General features: G+C 60.4%; 4 protein-coding genes across 4 annotated transcripts; 1 reads left to right on the top strand and 3 right to left on the bottom strand.

Annotated features, from left to right (window-relative positions):
* Positions 1-115: 115 nt before the first annotated feature.
* BO70DRAFT_407209 (MDR family MFS transporter) lies at positions 116-1,834 on the bottom strand (the record flags this gene model as incomplete). The annotated part of the gene is made up of 1 exon (XM_025547164.1): positions 116-1,834. The coding sequence occupies one exon, from the start codon at positions 1,832-1,834 to the stop codon at positions 116-118; it is 1,719 nt and encodes a 572-aa protein (XP_025398718.1).
* A 714-nt stretch (positions 1,835-2,548) lies between these two features.
* BO70DRAFT_293213 (uncharacterized protein) lies at positions 2,549-4,733 on the bottom strand (the record flags this gene model as incomplete). The annotated part of the gene is made up of 2 exons (XM_025539430.1): positions 2,549-3,169; positions 3,516-4,733. The coding sequence occupies 2 exons, from the start codon at positions 4,731-4,733 to the stop codon at positions 2,549-2,551; spliced, it is 1,839 nt and encodes a 612-aa protein (XP_025398719.1).
* A 500-nt stretch (positions 4,734-5,233) lies between these two features.
* On the top strand, positions 5,234-12,773 carry BO70DRAFT_407216 (ketoacyl-synt-domain-containing protein; the record flags this gene model as incomplete). The annotated part of the gene is made up of 7 exons (XM_025547165.1): positions 5,234-6,071; positions 6,178-6,618; positions 6,725-7,906; positions 7,948-9,733; positions 9,913-10,231; positions 10,312-11,379; positions 11,412-12,773. 7 exons carry the CDS (start codon positions 5,234-5,236, stop codon positions 12,771-12,773), a joined length of 6,996 nt encoding a protein of 2,331 aa, XP_025398720.1.
* A 389-nt stretch (positions 12,774-13,162) lies between these two features.
* Positions 13,163-14,450, bottom strand: BO70DRAFT_293195 (cupin domain-containing protein; the record flags this gene model as incomplete). The annotated part of the gene is made up of 2 exons (XM_025539429.1): positions 13,163-13,817; positions 13,933-14,450. 2 exons carry the CDS (start codon positions 14,448-14,450, stop codon positions 13,163-13,165), a joined length of 1,173 nt encoding a protein of 390 aa, XP_025398721.1.
* Positions 14,451-15,752: the final 1,302 nt, after the last annotated feature.

The raw sequence follows: 15,752 nt of genomic DNA on the forward strand, positions 1-15,752 counted from the left end.
GCAGTCTGCCTGTTCTTGTGTTTATTCAGAGTCGCTGATGATGATGATTACCAGGGTCTGATCTGGTCCTGGTCCTTCCCTGGTCTCATCATCAACAACAACATCAACAATCGAACTAAGCCGTCTTCTCGCCCATCTCGATATTCTCGCCCTCGCCCTCCATCGACCCCTCCTCTCGCAGCCCAACAGTCTCCCCCATCTGCATCCCATACTCCGTATTCAAATCATCCCTCAACCTATACTCCTTCACCAAAAAACACAACAAAAACCCCACCGCACTAAACGCAATCGAAACCTGCCACACCTCCCTCAAACTCCGCACATACAGCGTCTCAATAACCGCATACAACGCCTTGTCGCCCTTGAACCCATCGACAAACACCTTCGTGGCCCGCTGATACGCCCCGCCATCAACAAACAGCGCCCTGACCTCCTCATCCGCAATCGTCCCCGCAATGCGATCCGCCCGGGTGTTGAACACCGCGGCGGGGATCGCCGTGCCCCAGATAGCGCCGAAATTGCGCATGAAGATCCAGGTCGCCGTGCCGGTGGCGACATCGCCCTCCGCGAGGGTGGCCAGGATGGGCGGCAGGCCGGTGGTGAAGACCACCCCCGTGCCGATGCCGAAGAGGATCTGGTAGCCCGTCCACGCGCCAGTGGGGGTCGACTGGTCGAAGAGCGTGAAGAGTCCGCAGGCGACGGTCATGAGGGCGAACCCGCCGAAGTGCCAGAGGCGGTATTTGCCGGTTTTGGTCATCATCGCTCCTGCCACGATGCCGGCCGGCGCGGTGGTCGTCGCGATGGGGAAGAGCATTACGGCGGAGCGGGAGGGGGTGGCGCCCAGCACGGCTTGGAAGTAGACGGGGAGGAAGTAGCAGATCCAGAAGAGGAGCATGCTGTAGATGAAGCTCATGAGGAAGAGGGTGGCTGTCGTGCGGTTGGTGAAGAGTCGGGGAGGCATGGTGGGTTCGGGGACCAGTGGGGAGGCTTCATACGCGATGAAGGCGAGCAGTCCCAGGAAGCCGAGGACAATGGGGACGATGGTCCGCCACGAGGACCATGGGTGCATGGTGCCCGCCCAGGTGAGGGCGAGCAGGATGGAGGTGACGCCCAACGTGAGCAGCGTCATGCCGCCCCAGTCGATGGTGCGCAGGCGGTGCCAGAGACTGGTGTCCTGTCGGGGATTGCGCACCCGCAGCAGCGTGACGATGAGGGCCAGCGCCGCACCCGTGATGGGCAGGTTGATGTAGAAGATCCACCGCCAGGAGACATTCTGCGTGAACCCGCCGCCCATCAGCGGGCCCACCACCGCCGCCATCGCCCACGCCGCCCCTAGGATGCCCGCATAGACGCCTCGCTCGCGCAGCGACACCATGTCGCATACCAGCACCTCGGACAGGGTGGTGATGGCGCCGCCGCCTAGGCCCTGGATCGTGCGGCCCGCCAGCAGCATCCCCGTGCTCTGGGCCGCGCCGGACACCGCGCTCCCCGCCGCGAAGATGAGCAGCGCCAGGGTCGTCATGGCGCGGCGTCCGAAGATGTTGGACATCTGGCCCACGATGGCCGACGACACCGTCGAAGAGAGTAGATACGTGTTGATCACCCACACGTACAGGTCTCCAGAGCTCAGGTCAGCCGTGATGGTCGGCAGGGCGGTCGAGATGATCGAGGTGTCCAGGGCTGCCACGAAGGTGGCGATGCCGATGGCGAGGAAGATCAGCCAGAATCGGAGGCCCTTTTCGTTGGCAACGGGGCCATTCTGGCTGTCCGCCGCGGGCGGGGGGTAGCTGGGGCTACCGTCATTCTGGGGGGTTGGAGCATCGAGTTCGGACATTTTGGCGAGGTTTAGCTGGGGGGTGCGTGTCTGGCCTTATGGGTGCGCTCCTTATGGGTGCATTATCTTGGCTTATGATTAGCGTGCATCGGCTTCGTATCTCGCCGAGGATCGTCGTCTGGGTAAGTGGCTAGGAGTGTCCTGCTGCTTTATGTCGATCTTATGCCGCGTCTTGGGGGGGGGATGCTGACGATAGATCATCATAGCTACGTATATCTCTCAGAGCGAGTTTCCTCGCAGGGTGTTTGGTCGTTGGGGGTGAGGAGACTTTGCCCGGACGCCCTGAAGCGTTCTCCGTTGGCCTCAGGGGGTGCCTTGCCTACAGGTGAAGACTATAACTATTGGCTAAACGGTTAATATATCTTACGTACGTACTATGCCGGTTCTGTCTTCAGGATTCCATAAAAGTGGTTTCTATACCCAGTTGGTTTTCCAACCCAGCTTGTTGGCTGGACCCGTGTGTCTATTTTCTTTTGAGTAGAGGTGAAACATTAAATTGCGAAGTGATTTCCCGCAATCTAGACCTACGCCCATTAAGTCTTGCCAGATTCAGACACGGACGGGCATTCCTAGTGGGCATGCATGGATTCAGCAGCAAGTCCCTGTTCAGGAACGAGTCCACTATGGGTAAACACAAGAAATCCAATTTCCTCCATAGACCCCCCCCATCTTGCTTCAAAGATCTCCCGTAATAATCCTCTTACACAAACCAACCTAAACCGGAGCCACCATCTTCTTCTCCACCAACACCGCCTCCCCAAACACCTCCCTGACCTTGTCCCCCCCAATCACCCTCAAATACCACGCCACCACACCCGGAAACCTCTCCCTCTCGCCACGATCCAAATAATGCATAAACGCCCAATATAGGGCCGACGCGAGGGTCAAATCCGCCAACGTCAGCTCCCCGCCCACCAGAAACCCACCCTGCTCCTGCTTCTGCTGTAAATGCCTCTCCACCACCCCCAACGCATACTCCATCGCCGCCACCGCCCCAGCCTCCACGCTATCATCGTACCTCCGAAACCCCGCCCGCCACAGCACCACCGACAGCATGGCCCCGTACACCTCGTTCTCGGAGAAGCTGATCCACTGGCGGATGCGCGCCTGGTCGGCGACATTTCGGCCCTGCAGCGCGGGCCCGCACGGGCCCGACCCGGCGATGTACCATGCGATGGCGTCGGATTCGACCAGCGTGGTGCCTTCGACGCCCTCGAAGGCGGGGACTTTGCCGGTGGGGAACTTGGCCAGGAAGGCGGGCGTTTTGTTTTCTGTGCCAAAGGGGAAGGGCGGGATGGTCAGGGTGAGGTTGTTCAGGGTGGCGGCGGCTTGGATCTGGGCGGATAGTTCATACATGGTTGTGTTTGGAAGGGGTTGTGGTTGGGAGGGGGGGGATATACCTTGAGGACCCGCGCGTTGGGCATGTAGGAGTAGAGGGTGCCGATGGGGGTCATGGTGATGGATCTGGATTGATTACTGGGTGTTTTGGGGAAGGTATTCTGTTATTCTGTTCAGTTTGAGGGTTGAACATGGACGTGGTTATATATTATCGACATCTTGATAACTAAATACTGTATACATCATCGGCGACTTCCTCCCCTCCCCTCCACCGAGCACCACCACCACCACCACCTCACCGCTGAATGCCAAACTGCTCATCCAACCAAGCAAACATCTTAACATGCATGATGCCAAACGCAGCAACCTTGGCCTGCAAGCCACCCCCCTCGACACCTCTCCCAATCCACAACCTCTTCTTCTCCTCCGGCAGATGGCCCAACCCCTCAAAGATGCGCTCCGCATTCAACTCGGGCGTAAAGTAGAACGTGTCCGCCGCCCCCGTCACCAGAACGCTGCATTTGATCTTCTCCAGATACCCGCGCAGATGAAAGCGCCTCATCATGCGCATCACCTCCGCCGGGGTGTCGACGCCATACACCCACATGCTGTGGCCGAACTCCCAGCGCAGCTGGAAATTCCACGCCGCCAGCCGGTTCACCACGAAGTTGAAGAACCCGTCGCTCAGCGTGCCGTTCAGCCACCCGTTGATGAACCACCCGGGCATGCGACTGCGCGTCACGTCGAAGAGGTCGTAGCACCCGTCGAACGAGATGCATGCTGCCACCCGCGGGTCGGCCGCGGCGCGCAGCGACAGATATCCGCCCAGCGAGCTCCCCACCACCGCGATCCGATCCATGTCCAGCGCGTATTCACTTGCCAGCTGGCTCTCCACCACGTCCAGCACTCTGGACGTCACGGCCTCCCAGTCCGGTCGCAGCTTCAGCCCATCTCGCCGGAGCACGATCCCCTGGCCCGGTCCTTCAAACGTCAGCACCGCATACCCCCTCCCCACCGCCCCGGCAGGCCCAACGAAATATAACTCCTCCTGCGTCGAATCAAACCCCCCCATCTGCACCACCAGCGGAATCTTCCCCTGCCTTCCAACAGTTGGAAGAAACAACCTGCCCGGCAACCTTCCCCCGACCTTCCCCCCCACCCCCTCCTCATACGGCACCTCCACCCCCACCACCCTTGTCCCCTGCAACAATTCCGCCCCGCGCTCAAAAACCCCCACGCTCCTCTCCATCGCCCCCAACATCCGACCATCTGTCACATCGCAGTGCAGGAAAAACTCGCTCGTCCGGAAGTAGTTGCTCGCCCGCAGAAACGCCCACGCCGCCCCCGGCTTGTCCCCCGCCGCCAGGGCTTCTTCTCCGTTTGCCACCGCTTGCTCCGCTTGCGCCGTCCACACCCGGTACCATGATTCCGGGTCGCAGGTCGAGGGTAGTTGGGAGCGCGCGGACAGGCATTCCCCGATTTCGGACCCGTGGAAGGGTGCGGTTGCGAGGATCCGCAGGTATTCGAAGTTGAAGAATTCGGTGGGGAAGAATTGGTACATTTTTTTTTTTTTTTTTTTTTTTTTTTCTTTTTTTTCTTTTCTTTTTCTTGGGTTGTGGTGATGGTGATGGTGATGGGTGTGGCTGTGGCTGTGGCTGTGGATGTTTGGGTTGTGGGTGGTAGGGGGATGGATGGATGATGGATGATGGATGATGGATGGATGGATGGAAGAGGAAGAGGCGGTGTTGATGTGGTGGTGATGTGGTATTGAAGGGGGTTTGGTTGAGGTTGTTCGGGGGTTGACTTAGGGCTGGCTGCCTGGCTGCTCCGGAGGGGCCAATCTGGATCGGCGACGGCGACTTTCGGTCGTCGGCCAAGGCTGGATATTCGGTCTTAAAGTCGCGATCAATCTTCATTCGGTCTTAATCACGATCTGTATAGATTCGGTCCTAGTCAAGATCTACCCTATCCCTCCATTCATCAGCTATATACCCACGCCCTCCCCTTGTTTTCTTGTCCCTCCTCCTCCCTCCCACCCGCCCAACCAAACAATCACCCACCATGGCCCCCTCCACTCCCACCCCCGAACCCATCGCCATCGTCGGCATCGGCTGCCGTTTCCCAGGCGGTGCCTCCACGCCCTCGAAACTATGGGACCTCCTCATCTCGCAGCGGGACATCCAAACCACGATCCCCTCGACCCGCTTCTCCACGCCCGCCTTCCACCACCCCGACGGCGAGCGCCCGGGCTGCCTGAACGTGTCCCACGCCTACACGCTCACAGAAGACATCACGCAGTTCGACGCGTCGTTCTTCAAGACCAACCCCCTCGAGGCCGAGGCCATGGACCCCCAGCAGCGCATCCTCCTCGAGACCGTCTACGAGGCGCTCGAATCCGCCGGCACCCCCATGGACCGTCTGCTCGGCTCCGACACTGCCGTCTACGTCGGCTCCATGACCGGCGACTACCACGAGCTGCTCCTCCGCGACCCCGAGGACATGCCCAAGTACATGGCCACCGGCACGGCCAGGAGTATTCTGTCCAACCGCGTGTCGTATTTCTTCGATTGGAAGGGCCCGTCCATGACCATCGACACGGCGTGTTCGTCCAGTCTGGTGGCCGTGCATGAGGCCGTGCAGGTGCTGAGGAGTGGTGTCAGTGGGGTTGCCTGTGCGGCGGGTGCGAATCTCATTCTGGGCCCGGAGATGATGATCTCCGAGTCCAAATTGCACATGCTGTCGCCGACGGGGAGGAGTCGCATGTGGGATGAGAACGCGGATGGGTATGCCCGTGGCGAGGGCTTTTCGGCGGTTATCTTGAAGACGCTGTCGCAGGCGAGGAAGGATGGCGATTATGTCCATTGTGTTATTCGGGAGACCGGCGTCAATTCGGATGGGAGTATGTCATGCCTTTGCCCTCGTTTGTTTGAGTCTTTTTTTTTTTTTTTTTTTTCTTGCTGCGCTCCATTGCATCCATGCCATTCACTGACACCTGTCCCTCGCAGGAACAAACGGAATCACCCTCCCCGGATCCGAGTCCCAGACCGCGCTCATCCGCCAGACTTACGCCCGCGCTGGCCTGGACATCGACACGGATCGCTGCCAGTACTTCGAGGCCCATGGCACGGGTACTCCTGCTGGCGATCCCATCGAGGCAAAGGCGATCTACGATGCCTTTTTCGCGGGCAAGACGGGGGATGAGCGTAAACTGTATGTCGGGTCGGTCAAGACTGCGGTTGGTCATCTGGAGGGCTGTGCCGGGCTGGCGGGTCTGGTCAAGGCGTCGGAGGCTGTTCGTCGTGGCCGCATCCCCCCCAATATGCTCTTTGAGAAGCTCAACCCCGATATCAGCCCGTTTTACCATCGCCTGCAGGTCCCGACGGCGGAGTTGCCATGGCCCGAGATGGAGGGGGAGCAGGTGAGGAGGGCGAGTGTGAATTCGTTTGGTGCGTGTTCTCTTTTTTCCACCCTCCTACCGTTCTTCATTTCTTCTGTTCTGTTCTCTTTTCTGCCTTTTCTTCCTGTCTGTTAACGCTATACGCACGACAACAGGCTTCGGTGGAACCAACGCCCACGCCATCCTCGAGGCCTACGAGAACCACCAGCAACAGCCCAGACAGGATGATGCAACTCTCAAAACCCCTCTCGTGCTGTCTGCCAACTCGGACGTCTCTCTCCAGGCCCAGATCGCGGCCTTCCACGACCTCCTTCTAATCGAGCAGGACACCCCCGTCCAGGACATCCTCTTCACCATGCAGACCCGCCGCGCGCAACACCCCGTGCGTGCCACCTTCTCCGGCCACGACCGGCTCACCCTCCGCAAGAGCCTTAGCAAGGCTCTTGACGACCACGTCGGCACGCGAGTCGACAAGCAGATCGCCCAGCCGCGCATTCTGGGGGTGTTCACCGGGCAAGGCGCGCAGTGGCCGACGATGGGCCGCGAGCTGCTGCGCACCTCTCCCCTGGCCCAGCACACCATCCACACCCTGCAAGAAGCCCTCAACACCCTCCCTGACCCGCCTAGCTGGTCGCTCACGGACGAGCTGCTCGCCGACAAAGAGACCTCGCGTCTCGGCGAAGCCAGCGTCGCGCAACCCCTCTGCACCGCCGTGCAGATCGTCCTCGTCGAGCTGCTGCGTCTCGTCGGCGCCCTGCCCAGCGTCGTGATCGGCCACTCGTCCGGCGAGATCGGGGCCGCCTACGCGGCCGGCATGATCACGGCCGTCGAAGCCATCCGGATCGCATACTACCGCGGGGTGCACGCCAAACTGGCCCGCGGGGCCGACAACCAGCGAGGCGCCATGATGGCCGCCGGCATGTCGTACGACGAGGCCTGCGACTTCTGCGAGGAGCACTTCGCGGACCGGCTCGAGGTCGCGGCCTCCAACGCCCCGGCCAGCGTTACTCTCTCCGGCGATCAGGACGCCATCGCCGAGGCCAAAGCCCTGCTCGACGAACGCGGTACCTTTGCCCGGCTCCTCCTCGTCGACACGGCATACCATTCCGCCCATATGACCCCCTGCTCGGAACCCTACCTCGACTCCCTGGCCGCGTGCGCCATCGCCCCCACCGAAGCCCGGGCCGACTGCGTCTGGGTCTCCAGCGTGCACGGCTGCCGCATGGAGGGCGACTACCGCGTCGAGTCCCTGACGGGCGAGTACTGGAACGACAACATGGTCAGCCCGGTGATGTTCTCGACGGCCGTGGAGGTGGCCGTGACGGGCGAGCTGCCCTGTGACGTGGCGCTGGAGATCGGCGCGCATCCCGCGCTGAAGGGGCCCTTCACCCAGACCCTGAAGCAGGTCACCGGGGGTCGATGCCCTACAGCGGCACCCTGAACCGGGGCACCCACGACGTGGTGGCGCTGAGCCACGCCCTGGGCTTCCTCTGGACGCATCTCGGGTCCGCGGCCGTCGACTTCACCGGCTACTCCACGGCCTTCGGCGCTGGCCCGGCCACCTGGGTGCCCAATCTGCCGCTGTACGCGTGGGACCACCGCCAGTCGTTCTGGCGGGAGTCGACCAGATCGCGCAACTATCGCCAGCGCCCGCAGCCCCGCCACCCTCTGCTGGGGGTTCGCTCCACCGACGACATCGACCAGGACATGCGCTGGCTGCAGACCCTCCGCCCTGCCGAGCTGCCCTGGCTGGACGGCCACCGCGTCGAGGGCCAGGTGATCTACCCGGCCGCCGCGTACCTGGTCATGGCCATGGAGGCCTGCCAGGCCCTCGTGCACGACCAGGAGGAGGTGCAACTGCTCGAGCTAACGGACATCGAGATCCTCAACGCCATCCCGCTGTCCGACGACACCCCGGGCGTCGAGGTGCAGTTCACCCTCACCCCCACCACCAGCCCTAACCCCAACCCCAACCTCACGACCGCCAACTGGGCCTGCTACGCGCACACCGGCCCCGACAAGGCCTCGTGGCGATGCAACGCGCGCGGCTCCGCGCTCATCCACCGCGGCCCCCCCAGCAACTCCCCCCTGCCCCCGCGCCTCGCCCCGACAGGCGCCTTCAACGACGTCGACGTCGACCGTTTCTACGAAGCGCTCACCGAAATCGGCCTCCACTACACCGGGCCCTTCCGGGGTCTGTCCACCGTGCAGCGCCGTTCCGGCACCGCCATGGCCACCGCCGCACAGCTCCCCTCCCCCTACACCATCCACCCAGCCATCCTGGACGCGGCCTTCCAGACCATCTTCGCGGCCTTCTGCTGGCCCGGCGACGGCAGCCTCCGGGCACCCTTTGTGCCCACCCGTCTGCAATCCCTCCGCATTGTGCCCTCCGCCATCGCCACCTCGACATCCCTCCTCGTCGACGCATCCATCACCTCCTCCTCCGGCCTAGCCATCACCGCCGACCTCGACCTGACCGACCCGAACACCAGCACGCCTCTCATCCAACTCCAATCCCTCAGCTGCTCATGCCTGACTCCCCCCAGCCCCGCAGACTACAAGGAACTCTACACGCAAAACACCTGGTCGCTCGACATCTCCAGCGGAATCGCCCCCCTTCCCCTTTCCCTTCCCACCGACACCACCGACTCCCCCTCCGACCTCGCCCTCGTCACCCTCTGCGAACGGCTCTCTTACTTCTACCTCCGACACCTCGTCTCGGTCACTCCCCCGTCCACGATCCCCAACATGCCCTGGAACTTCCAAGCCATCTTCACCTGGCTCGACACGCTCTTCCCCTGGATCTCATCGGGCACGCACCCCACCATCTCCCCCTCGTGGGCCTCGGACACGAAACCCGACCTCCTGTCCCTCGCCGCCCAATACCCCGAATCCGTCGACCTGCAACTCATCCGCGCCGTCGGCGAAAACCTGCCCGCCGTCGTGCAAAACCGCGCCTGGATGCTCGAACACATGGTCAAGGACGATGTGCTGGACCGGTTCTATAAGTTCGGCCTGGGCTTTCAGCGCGCCAATGGCTATATGAGCCGGGTGGCGGCGCAGATCAGTCATCGGTATCCGAGGGCCAGGATCCTGGAGATCGGCGCGGGGACGGGCGGCGCGACGAAGGGGATTCTCGAGGCGCTGGGGGGGAAGTTTGAAAGGTATGTGTTTAGTGATATCTCCACGGGGTTCTTCGAGGCCGCAAGTGAGGCGTTTGGGGGGCGTGGGGTGGAGTTCAGGGCGTTGAATGTGGAGGAGGAGCTGGAGGGACAGGGGTGGGGGGGGAGGTGGGTGGTTTCGATGTCGTCGTGGCGTCGAATGTGTTGCATGCGACGAAGAGGCTGGAGGGGACGATGAGGAATGTGAGGAGGCTGGTCAGGCCGGGGGGGTGGTTGGTGCTGTTGGAGGTGACGAGTGAGATTGTGAGGGTCAAGTTGATGATGGCCGGGTTGCCGGGGTGGTGGTTGGGAGGGGAGGATGGGAGGGTCAATGGCCCGACGATTACCAGGGCCGAGTGGGATGCGTTGTTGAGGAAGACTGGCTGGTCCGGCGTTGATCATGGGGTCAATGATTTTGAGGATGAGACGAAGTATATGACTTCGGTCATGGTGAGTCAGGCGGTTGATCAGGATGTGCGCGTGTTGAGGGAGCCGTTGGGCGTGAGTGACCGTGACGGGTGGAGGCTGCCGGAGTCGGGGGTGACGGTTGTCGGGGGGTGAAGGGCGGCTTGGCCAGCCAGGTCAAGGGGCAGTTGGCCCCTGTCGGGAGTGGAGAGGTGAGGCTGGTGCAAGGGCTGGGGGAGCTGTTTGTGGACGACTCTTCGAGTGTGGATGTCACGACGTTGGTGGTGCTGGAGGACCTCGACCAGAGCGTTCTGAAGGATTTCAACCAGGCCAAGTTGCAGGCTCTCCAGCGCGCGCTGCCCAACTGCAGACATCTGCTCTGGGTGTCGAGCCACTGTCGCGCGGGCGATCCCTACGGCAACATGGCGGTTGGGCTGTGTCGCGGTCTGGCGGCCGAGCATCCGCATGTGCAGTTCCAGCATATCGATCTCGAGTCGGCCGTCGATGGCTCCACCGCCACGGTCCTGGCCGAGGCGCTGGTGCGGCTGGTGTTCGCCGCCCAGAACAGGAAGGATATCCTCTGGACCAGCGAGCCGGAGCTCATGCTCAAGGACGGCCAGGTGTTCGTGCCCAGGATCCTCCCGGATACGCGCCTGAATGACCAGCTCAACGCGCGGAAGATGGTGGTCAATACGACGGCTGCGCCGGGCGCTGTGGTCGAGGTGCTGCAGCAGGGCGGGCGATATGTCCTGGCCGAGAAGGCCACGGCTGTTGTGGCGGATGAGGCCCTGGTCAAGGTGCAGGTGGTCCACTCGCTCGTCTCGGCGGTGCAGCTGGGCGATGTCGCGCTGTTTGTTTCGTACGGCAGTCTGGTTGAGAAGCCAGAGGAAACGGTCATGGCGTTTTCCGGCAGCAATGCCTCTGTCGTGGAGACACGCAAGGAGCTTGTCTTCCCTGTGAGCGCTGACGGGGTGTCGCTCGTGCAGACCACCGCTCTCGCCCTTCTTGCTGAGCACTGGCTGCAGGGCCTGACTTCGTCTGATACTATTGTCCTGCACCGGGCCGACGAGCACTTGGGGCGAGTCGTCCGCCAGCGTGCCGCTGAAGCAGCCATCGCCGTCGCCGATGTCACCGTCCACCCCTTCGCATCCGACAAGGCCATCCGCGCGCTGGTCCCGTCTGACGCAAAGCTGCTGCTTGACTTTGCGCCCTCGACTGTCTGGCACCTGCCCGCACAGTGCAGGGTTGTCGTCCCGACGGACTGCTTCACCACCAGTGCCACCATCACCGCCAGCACCACCGTCAGCACCTTCACCACCCTGCTACAGCAAGCCCTAACCTGGGCCCTCTCCCACTCTCTCCCAACTCCCCCAACCCCAACCCCAACCCCCTCTCGACCCTCCATGACACCCCCCTCTCCTCCATCCCCTACCACACGACCATCACCTTCCCCAGCTCCAGCAGCCTCCTCCCCCTCCCCGCCATCGCCCGCCCCCTCAACCCTCTCCTTCTCTTCCGCCCCGACCAGACCTACCTCCTAATCGGCTGCACCGGTGGCCTCGGCCAATCGCTATGCCAATGGATGATCGCCAACGGCGCACGACACCTAGCCCTAACAACGCGATCTCCGTCCACCATCAGCCCGGCCTGGCTGACCTCCCTGCGCTGCAGCGGCGCGACCGTCACGCTCTTCCAAGCGGACGTCACCTCGCCCGCCTCCCTGCACTCCGCGCACGCCGCCATCAAAGCAACCATGCCCGCGATCGCGGGCGTCGCCAACGCAGCGATGCTCCTCTCGGACCGATCGTTCGCCCAGCTGACCACGACCGACTTCTCGACCGTCTTCGGCCCCAAAGTCACCGCCACGGCCACCCTAGCCTCCATCTTCCACGACACCCCTCTCGACTTCTTCATCATGTTCTCGTCCCTAGCCAGCATCGTCGGCAACCGGGGCCAAAGCAACTACGTATCCGCCAACCTCTTCATGTCCACGATCGCCTCGCAGCGGCGCGCCCGCGGGCTCGCCGCCTCCGTCTTCCACATCGGCATGGTGCTCGGCGTCGGCTACGTCTCCGCCACGGGGATCTACGAATCCACCCTCCGCCAATACAACTACATGCCGATCTCGGAGCCCGAATTCCTCGACATGTTCGCCCAGGCCATCGTCATCGGCCGACCCTCCTCCCTGCACCCGCCGGAACTCATCACCGGACTCAGCAGACATAGTCTCCTCGCCGACGCCAAGAAACCCTTCTGGCACGAGAACCTGAGGTTCTCCCACCACACCATCGCGGAATCCACCACCCAGGACACCGCAGCGGGCGGGGATGTTATCCCCCTGGCCCAGAGCATCGCCGAGGCGGAGACGGTGGAGAGACTCGATGAGGTCATTCAGGATGCCTTCTGTCGGAAGATGGAGCGCATGTTGCAGGCTGAGAAGGGCTCCGTCGCGGGGAAGAAGGCCCAGCCGTTGATTAATCTGGGGGTCGATTCGTTGATTGCCGTGGAGATTAGGAGTTGGTTTCTCAAGGAGTTGGAGGTCGATATGCCGGTGCTGAAGTTGGTCGGGGGGGCGAGTTTGGGGGGCTTGTGTGCGGAGGCCGCCGGGGTGGTTTTTCGGAGGTTGAGGGTGGAGTAATTTGTGTTGTTTTGTTTTGTTTTTTTTTTTTTTTGGGGGGGGGAGTGGTTGGGTGTGCGGTTTTGTATGGTAGTGAATATATGAATAAATGGTTTATTTTTTTGATAAGGAGCTTGATGGGAGTTGGTAAAGAAGGGATGGATGGGATGGGGGTCGGAGGCTTGGCCCCCTAGTATACTGGGATTATTTTATCATTGAAAAAAGTCATTAGCTGGAAATATCTGATATGACGATATTCAAAAATCAAGTAGGAGACACGTAAGAGAGCTGGGCGTCAAAGGGCTCGACCCAACTATTGGTAGTAATATGATTTGATATTATAAAGCCGAACAATTTGAGATGAATCTAAGGAACTCCTATACCTGGGCAGTATTCCAGATAAAGCACCCCTAAACCCACTCATTCGGAAACACCACCGCATCATAACTCCCTCCCCGTGCAATCAACTGCGAATCCACCCCGTTACTCCCCTGACACAGCACCATCATCTTCGCGAACCACGTCTCCGTCCAATACCTGAACTGCACTCCGCCGGGAACCAACGCTACATCCCCCACCGTCATCACCGCCACATCATACTCCGCAATCTGCACCCAGAGCATCCCCTCCAGCACCTGGAGTGCCACCGTCTCGCGGATCTGCCACGTCGGGATGGTGACGTTCTCCGGCGTCGTGCTGAGACTGATTGTCGAGGTGGTGAAGTTCAGATCCCCGCTTTGCTCAGCCGTCACGAGCGGCTGGATGATCTGGTAGCCGGTCTCGTTGTTGATGAATTTCGGCCCGAAGCCGTTCGCGATGAAGTAGGGTTGGCCGAAGGGGGCGAGGGCGTTGGGCCCGTCGTGCCAGGTTGTGTTCGCTGGGGCGGTGCCGTTTAGGGCGTCTCGCCGCGGGGTGAACTGGGGTTGGTTGTATACGTCGAAGCTCTGTTCACCCGACATGGTGCTGTTGGAGCTGCCGAGGGGGTAGGTCTCGCTGGCGAAATGCGGGTCGTACGGTGTGTGGGTCGTGGAGGAGCGGTTTTTGCCGATGGCGAAGAAGACGGCCCTGCGTTTGGTTGTTAGTATGAGGGTGGATTTGGTGGGTGAGAGTGTGTGTGGAGGCGTCTGAAGGAGAAAGGATAGGATAGGATAAGATATTCATATGGGACGGAAAACTTCACTCAAACCCCCCCGGCACAATCGCTCCCCCCATCTGGCTATCCGGATCCATCATCTGGAACGTATGCGTCGAGTTGCGAACCACCGCCCCGAAGTCTCCCTGCGTGAGAACCCGCGTCTCCTGCGTCGTGTTGTCCTCTCCCTGCGCCCACAGCTGGAACCGGCCCTTGTAGTTGTAGAAGTTCTCGAAGTGGCGCTCGTGGATGTGCGGGAGGACGTTCAGGACCGCGTTCTGCGGCGCGTTGACCGTGACGAGCGTGAAGGCATTGTTCGAGGATGGGCCCGTGATGTAGAAGCGAAACACCTCGCCCCGGAGCACGGTCGATTGCGCCGTTGCATATTGGCGGATCACGTACGGGCGGAGATGGTCCGGGGCGTTGTCGACGTAGAGGGATGCGGGGAGGCCGGTGATGGTGTTGGTGTTGGTGTTGGTGTTGGTTTGGTTTCCTGTCGGGCTCTGCGCGGCTATGAGAGTGCCTAGGCACAGCAGGCCGGTGACGGTGGTCGCGAGGGAAAGCATGGGGGGACTGGGGATGGGAGAGTTACATTGGAACTGTTGGGTCGAGTCAGGGCTTCGACGGTCGGGTTCTATATATCGTCGCTCCAGCCAGTCAGATGCCATCTCACAGCCTGACATGGAATTCGACTTGACTCGCGTCTCGCATCTGCACCTGAGTCAATGATGCAAATCATGAATGGTTAGGGTTAGGTGATTTCCCACAGCGACTGACTTACTCATGGCGTTGGCACGACTGGTGTATCGTCGCTCCATCCGAGTCGATGATGGGATAATGGGGAGAAGTTGGTTTCCGGCAGCGTGCAGCCGCTGAATCCGAGAAATCCTTATGCGAACGAAGAATGAAAGTGTGCAAGGAAGCCCGTTGGTCAGCATAAAAATCTAATTCACAGCAAGAACAGCTCATCTCCCGTCTGGTTTACTGCATCCAGAAGCTGCATGGCCCAGCACTCCATGGCATCTCAGTACCAACCGTGGAACCGCATCCTCAGAGAGGGTTCAATCCATTCCGTTGGCCATTTGGCAAATGTAACCGCGCGGATCGTCGATCTTCGTTCCACAACCGACATGTCATATGTCACCCACCAGGGGTTTCCACTCGTTGCTGGAGACTCGGTACTTGCTCCTTCGGCAGTTGAGTCGTCATCGCTTCTTTTCTGTTGAATCTGTTTCCGTCTCCATCTCCGTCTCCCATGAGGTATATGTCCGCGGGTTTGGGGGTCGACGGACTAATTCCTGATCGGGATTGGATGAAAAGAAAGATAAATAAGTTTGGTTGGGTTGGAGGCTCGATTGCATTACTAACTAGATGGCGACTAACAAACCACTTTCCGCAACTGGAAGATGTGGCATCCATATCGTGGTCAGGAAGCCCCCATGTCACCTGTCAAGATACAAGCATGGTCACCCTAGGTATGAATGGGAATTGGGGGAATAACCCAGACAAACCAAGGTTGTCGATCAATATGTCGCTACAGGAATAGACGACATTGTTAGTAGTATATTGTCAAGCAATGCTGAAACTCTGCCATTCATCTCATTTTATTGGGATCTAATTGCCCTGCCCTTCATAATATCAATAAATACTTTCAGATCAGCTCGAGAGCTCCCATCCAGCCACTAAACCAAATACAAACATCCGTTTAAGCAGCGGAAGGCACAGCGCAGATTTTCGGATCTATACATGTCAGCTTCAGCCCCAGAAACCAGTAGAGAGGGAATGTACTAGGGTTTTTCGTGCTGCCGTCATGGATTGCTGCTCCGAAACAACCGATTCAGCAACTTTACGCACGAAAGGAATGTATC

Source organism: Aspergillus heteromorphus, assembly GCF_003184545.1.
Source record: "Aspergillus heteromorphus CBS 117.55 chromosome Unknown BO70scaffold_15, whole genome shotgun sequence".
NCBI lineage: Eukaryota > Fungi > Ascomycota > Eurotiomycetes > Eurotiales > Aspergillaceae > Aspergillus > Aspergillus heteromorphus.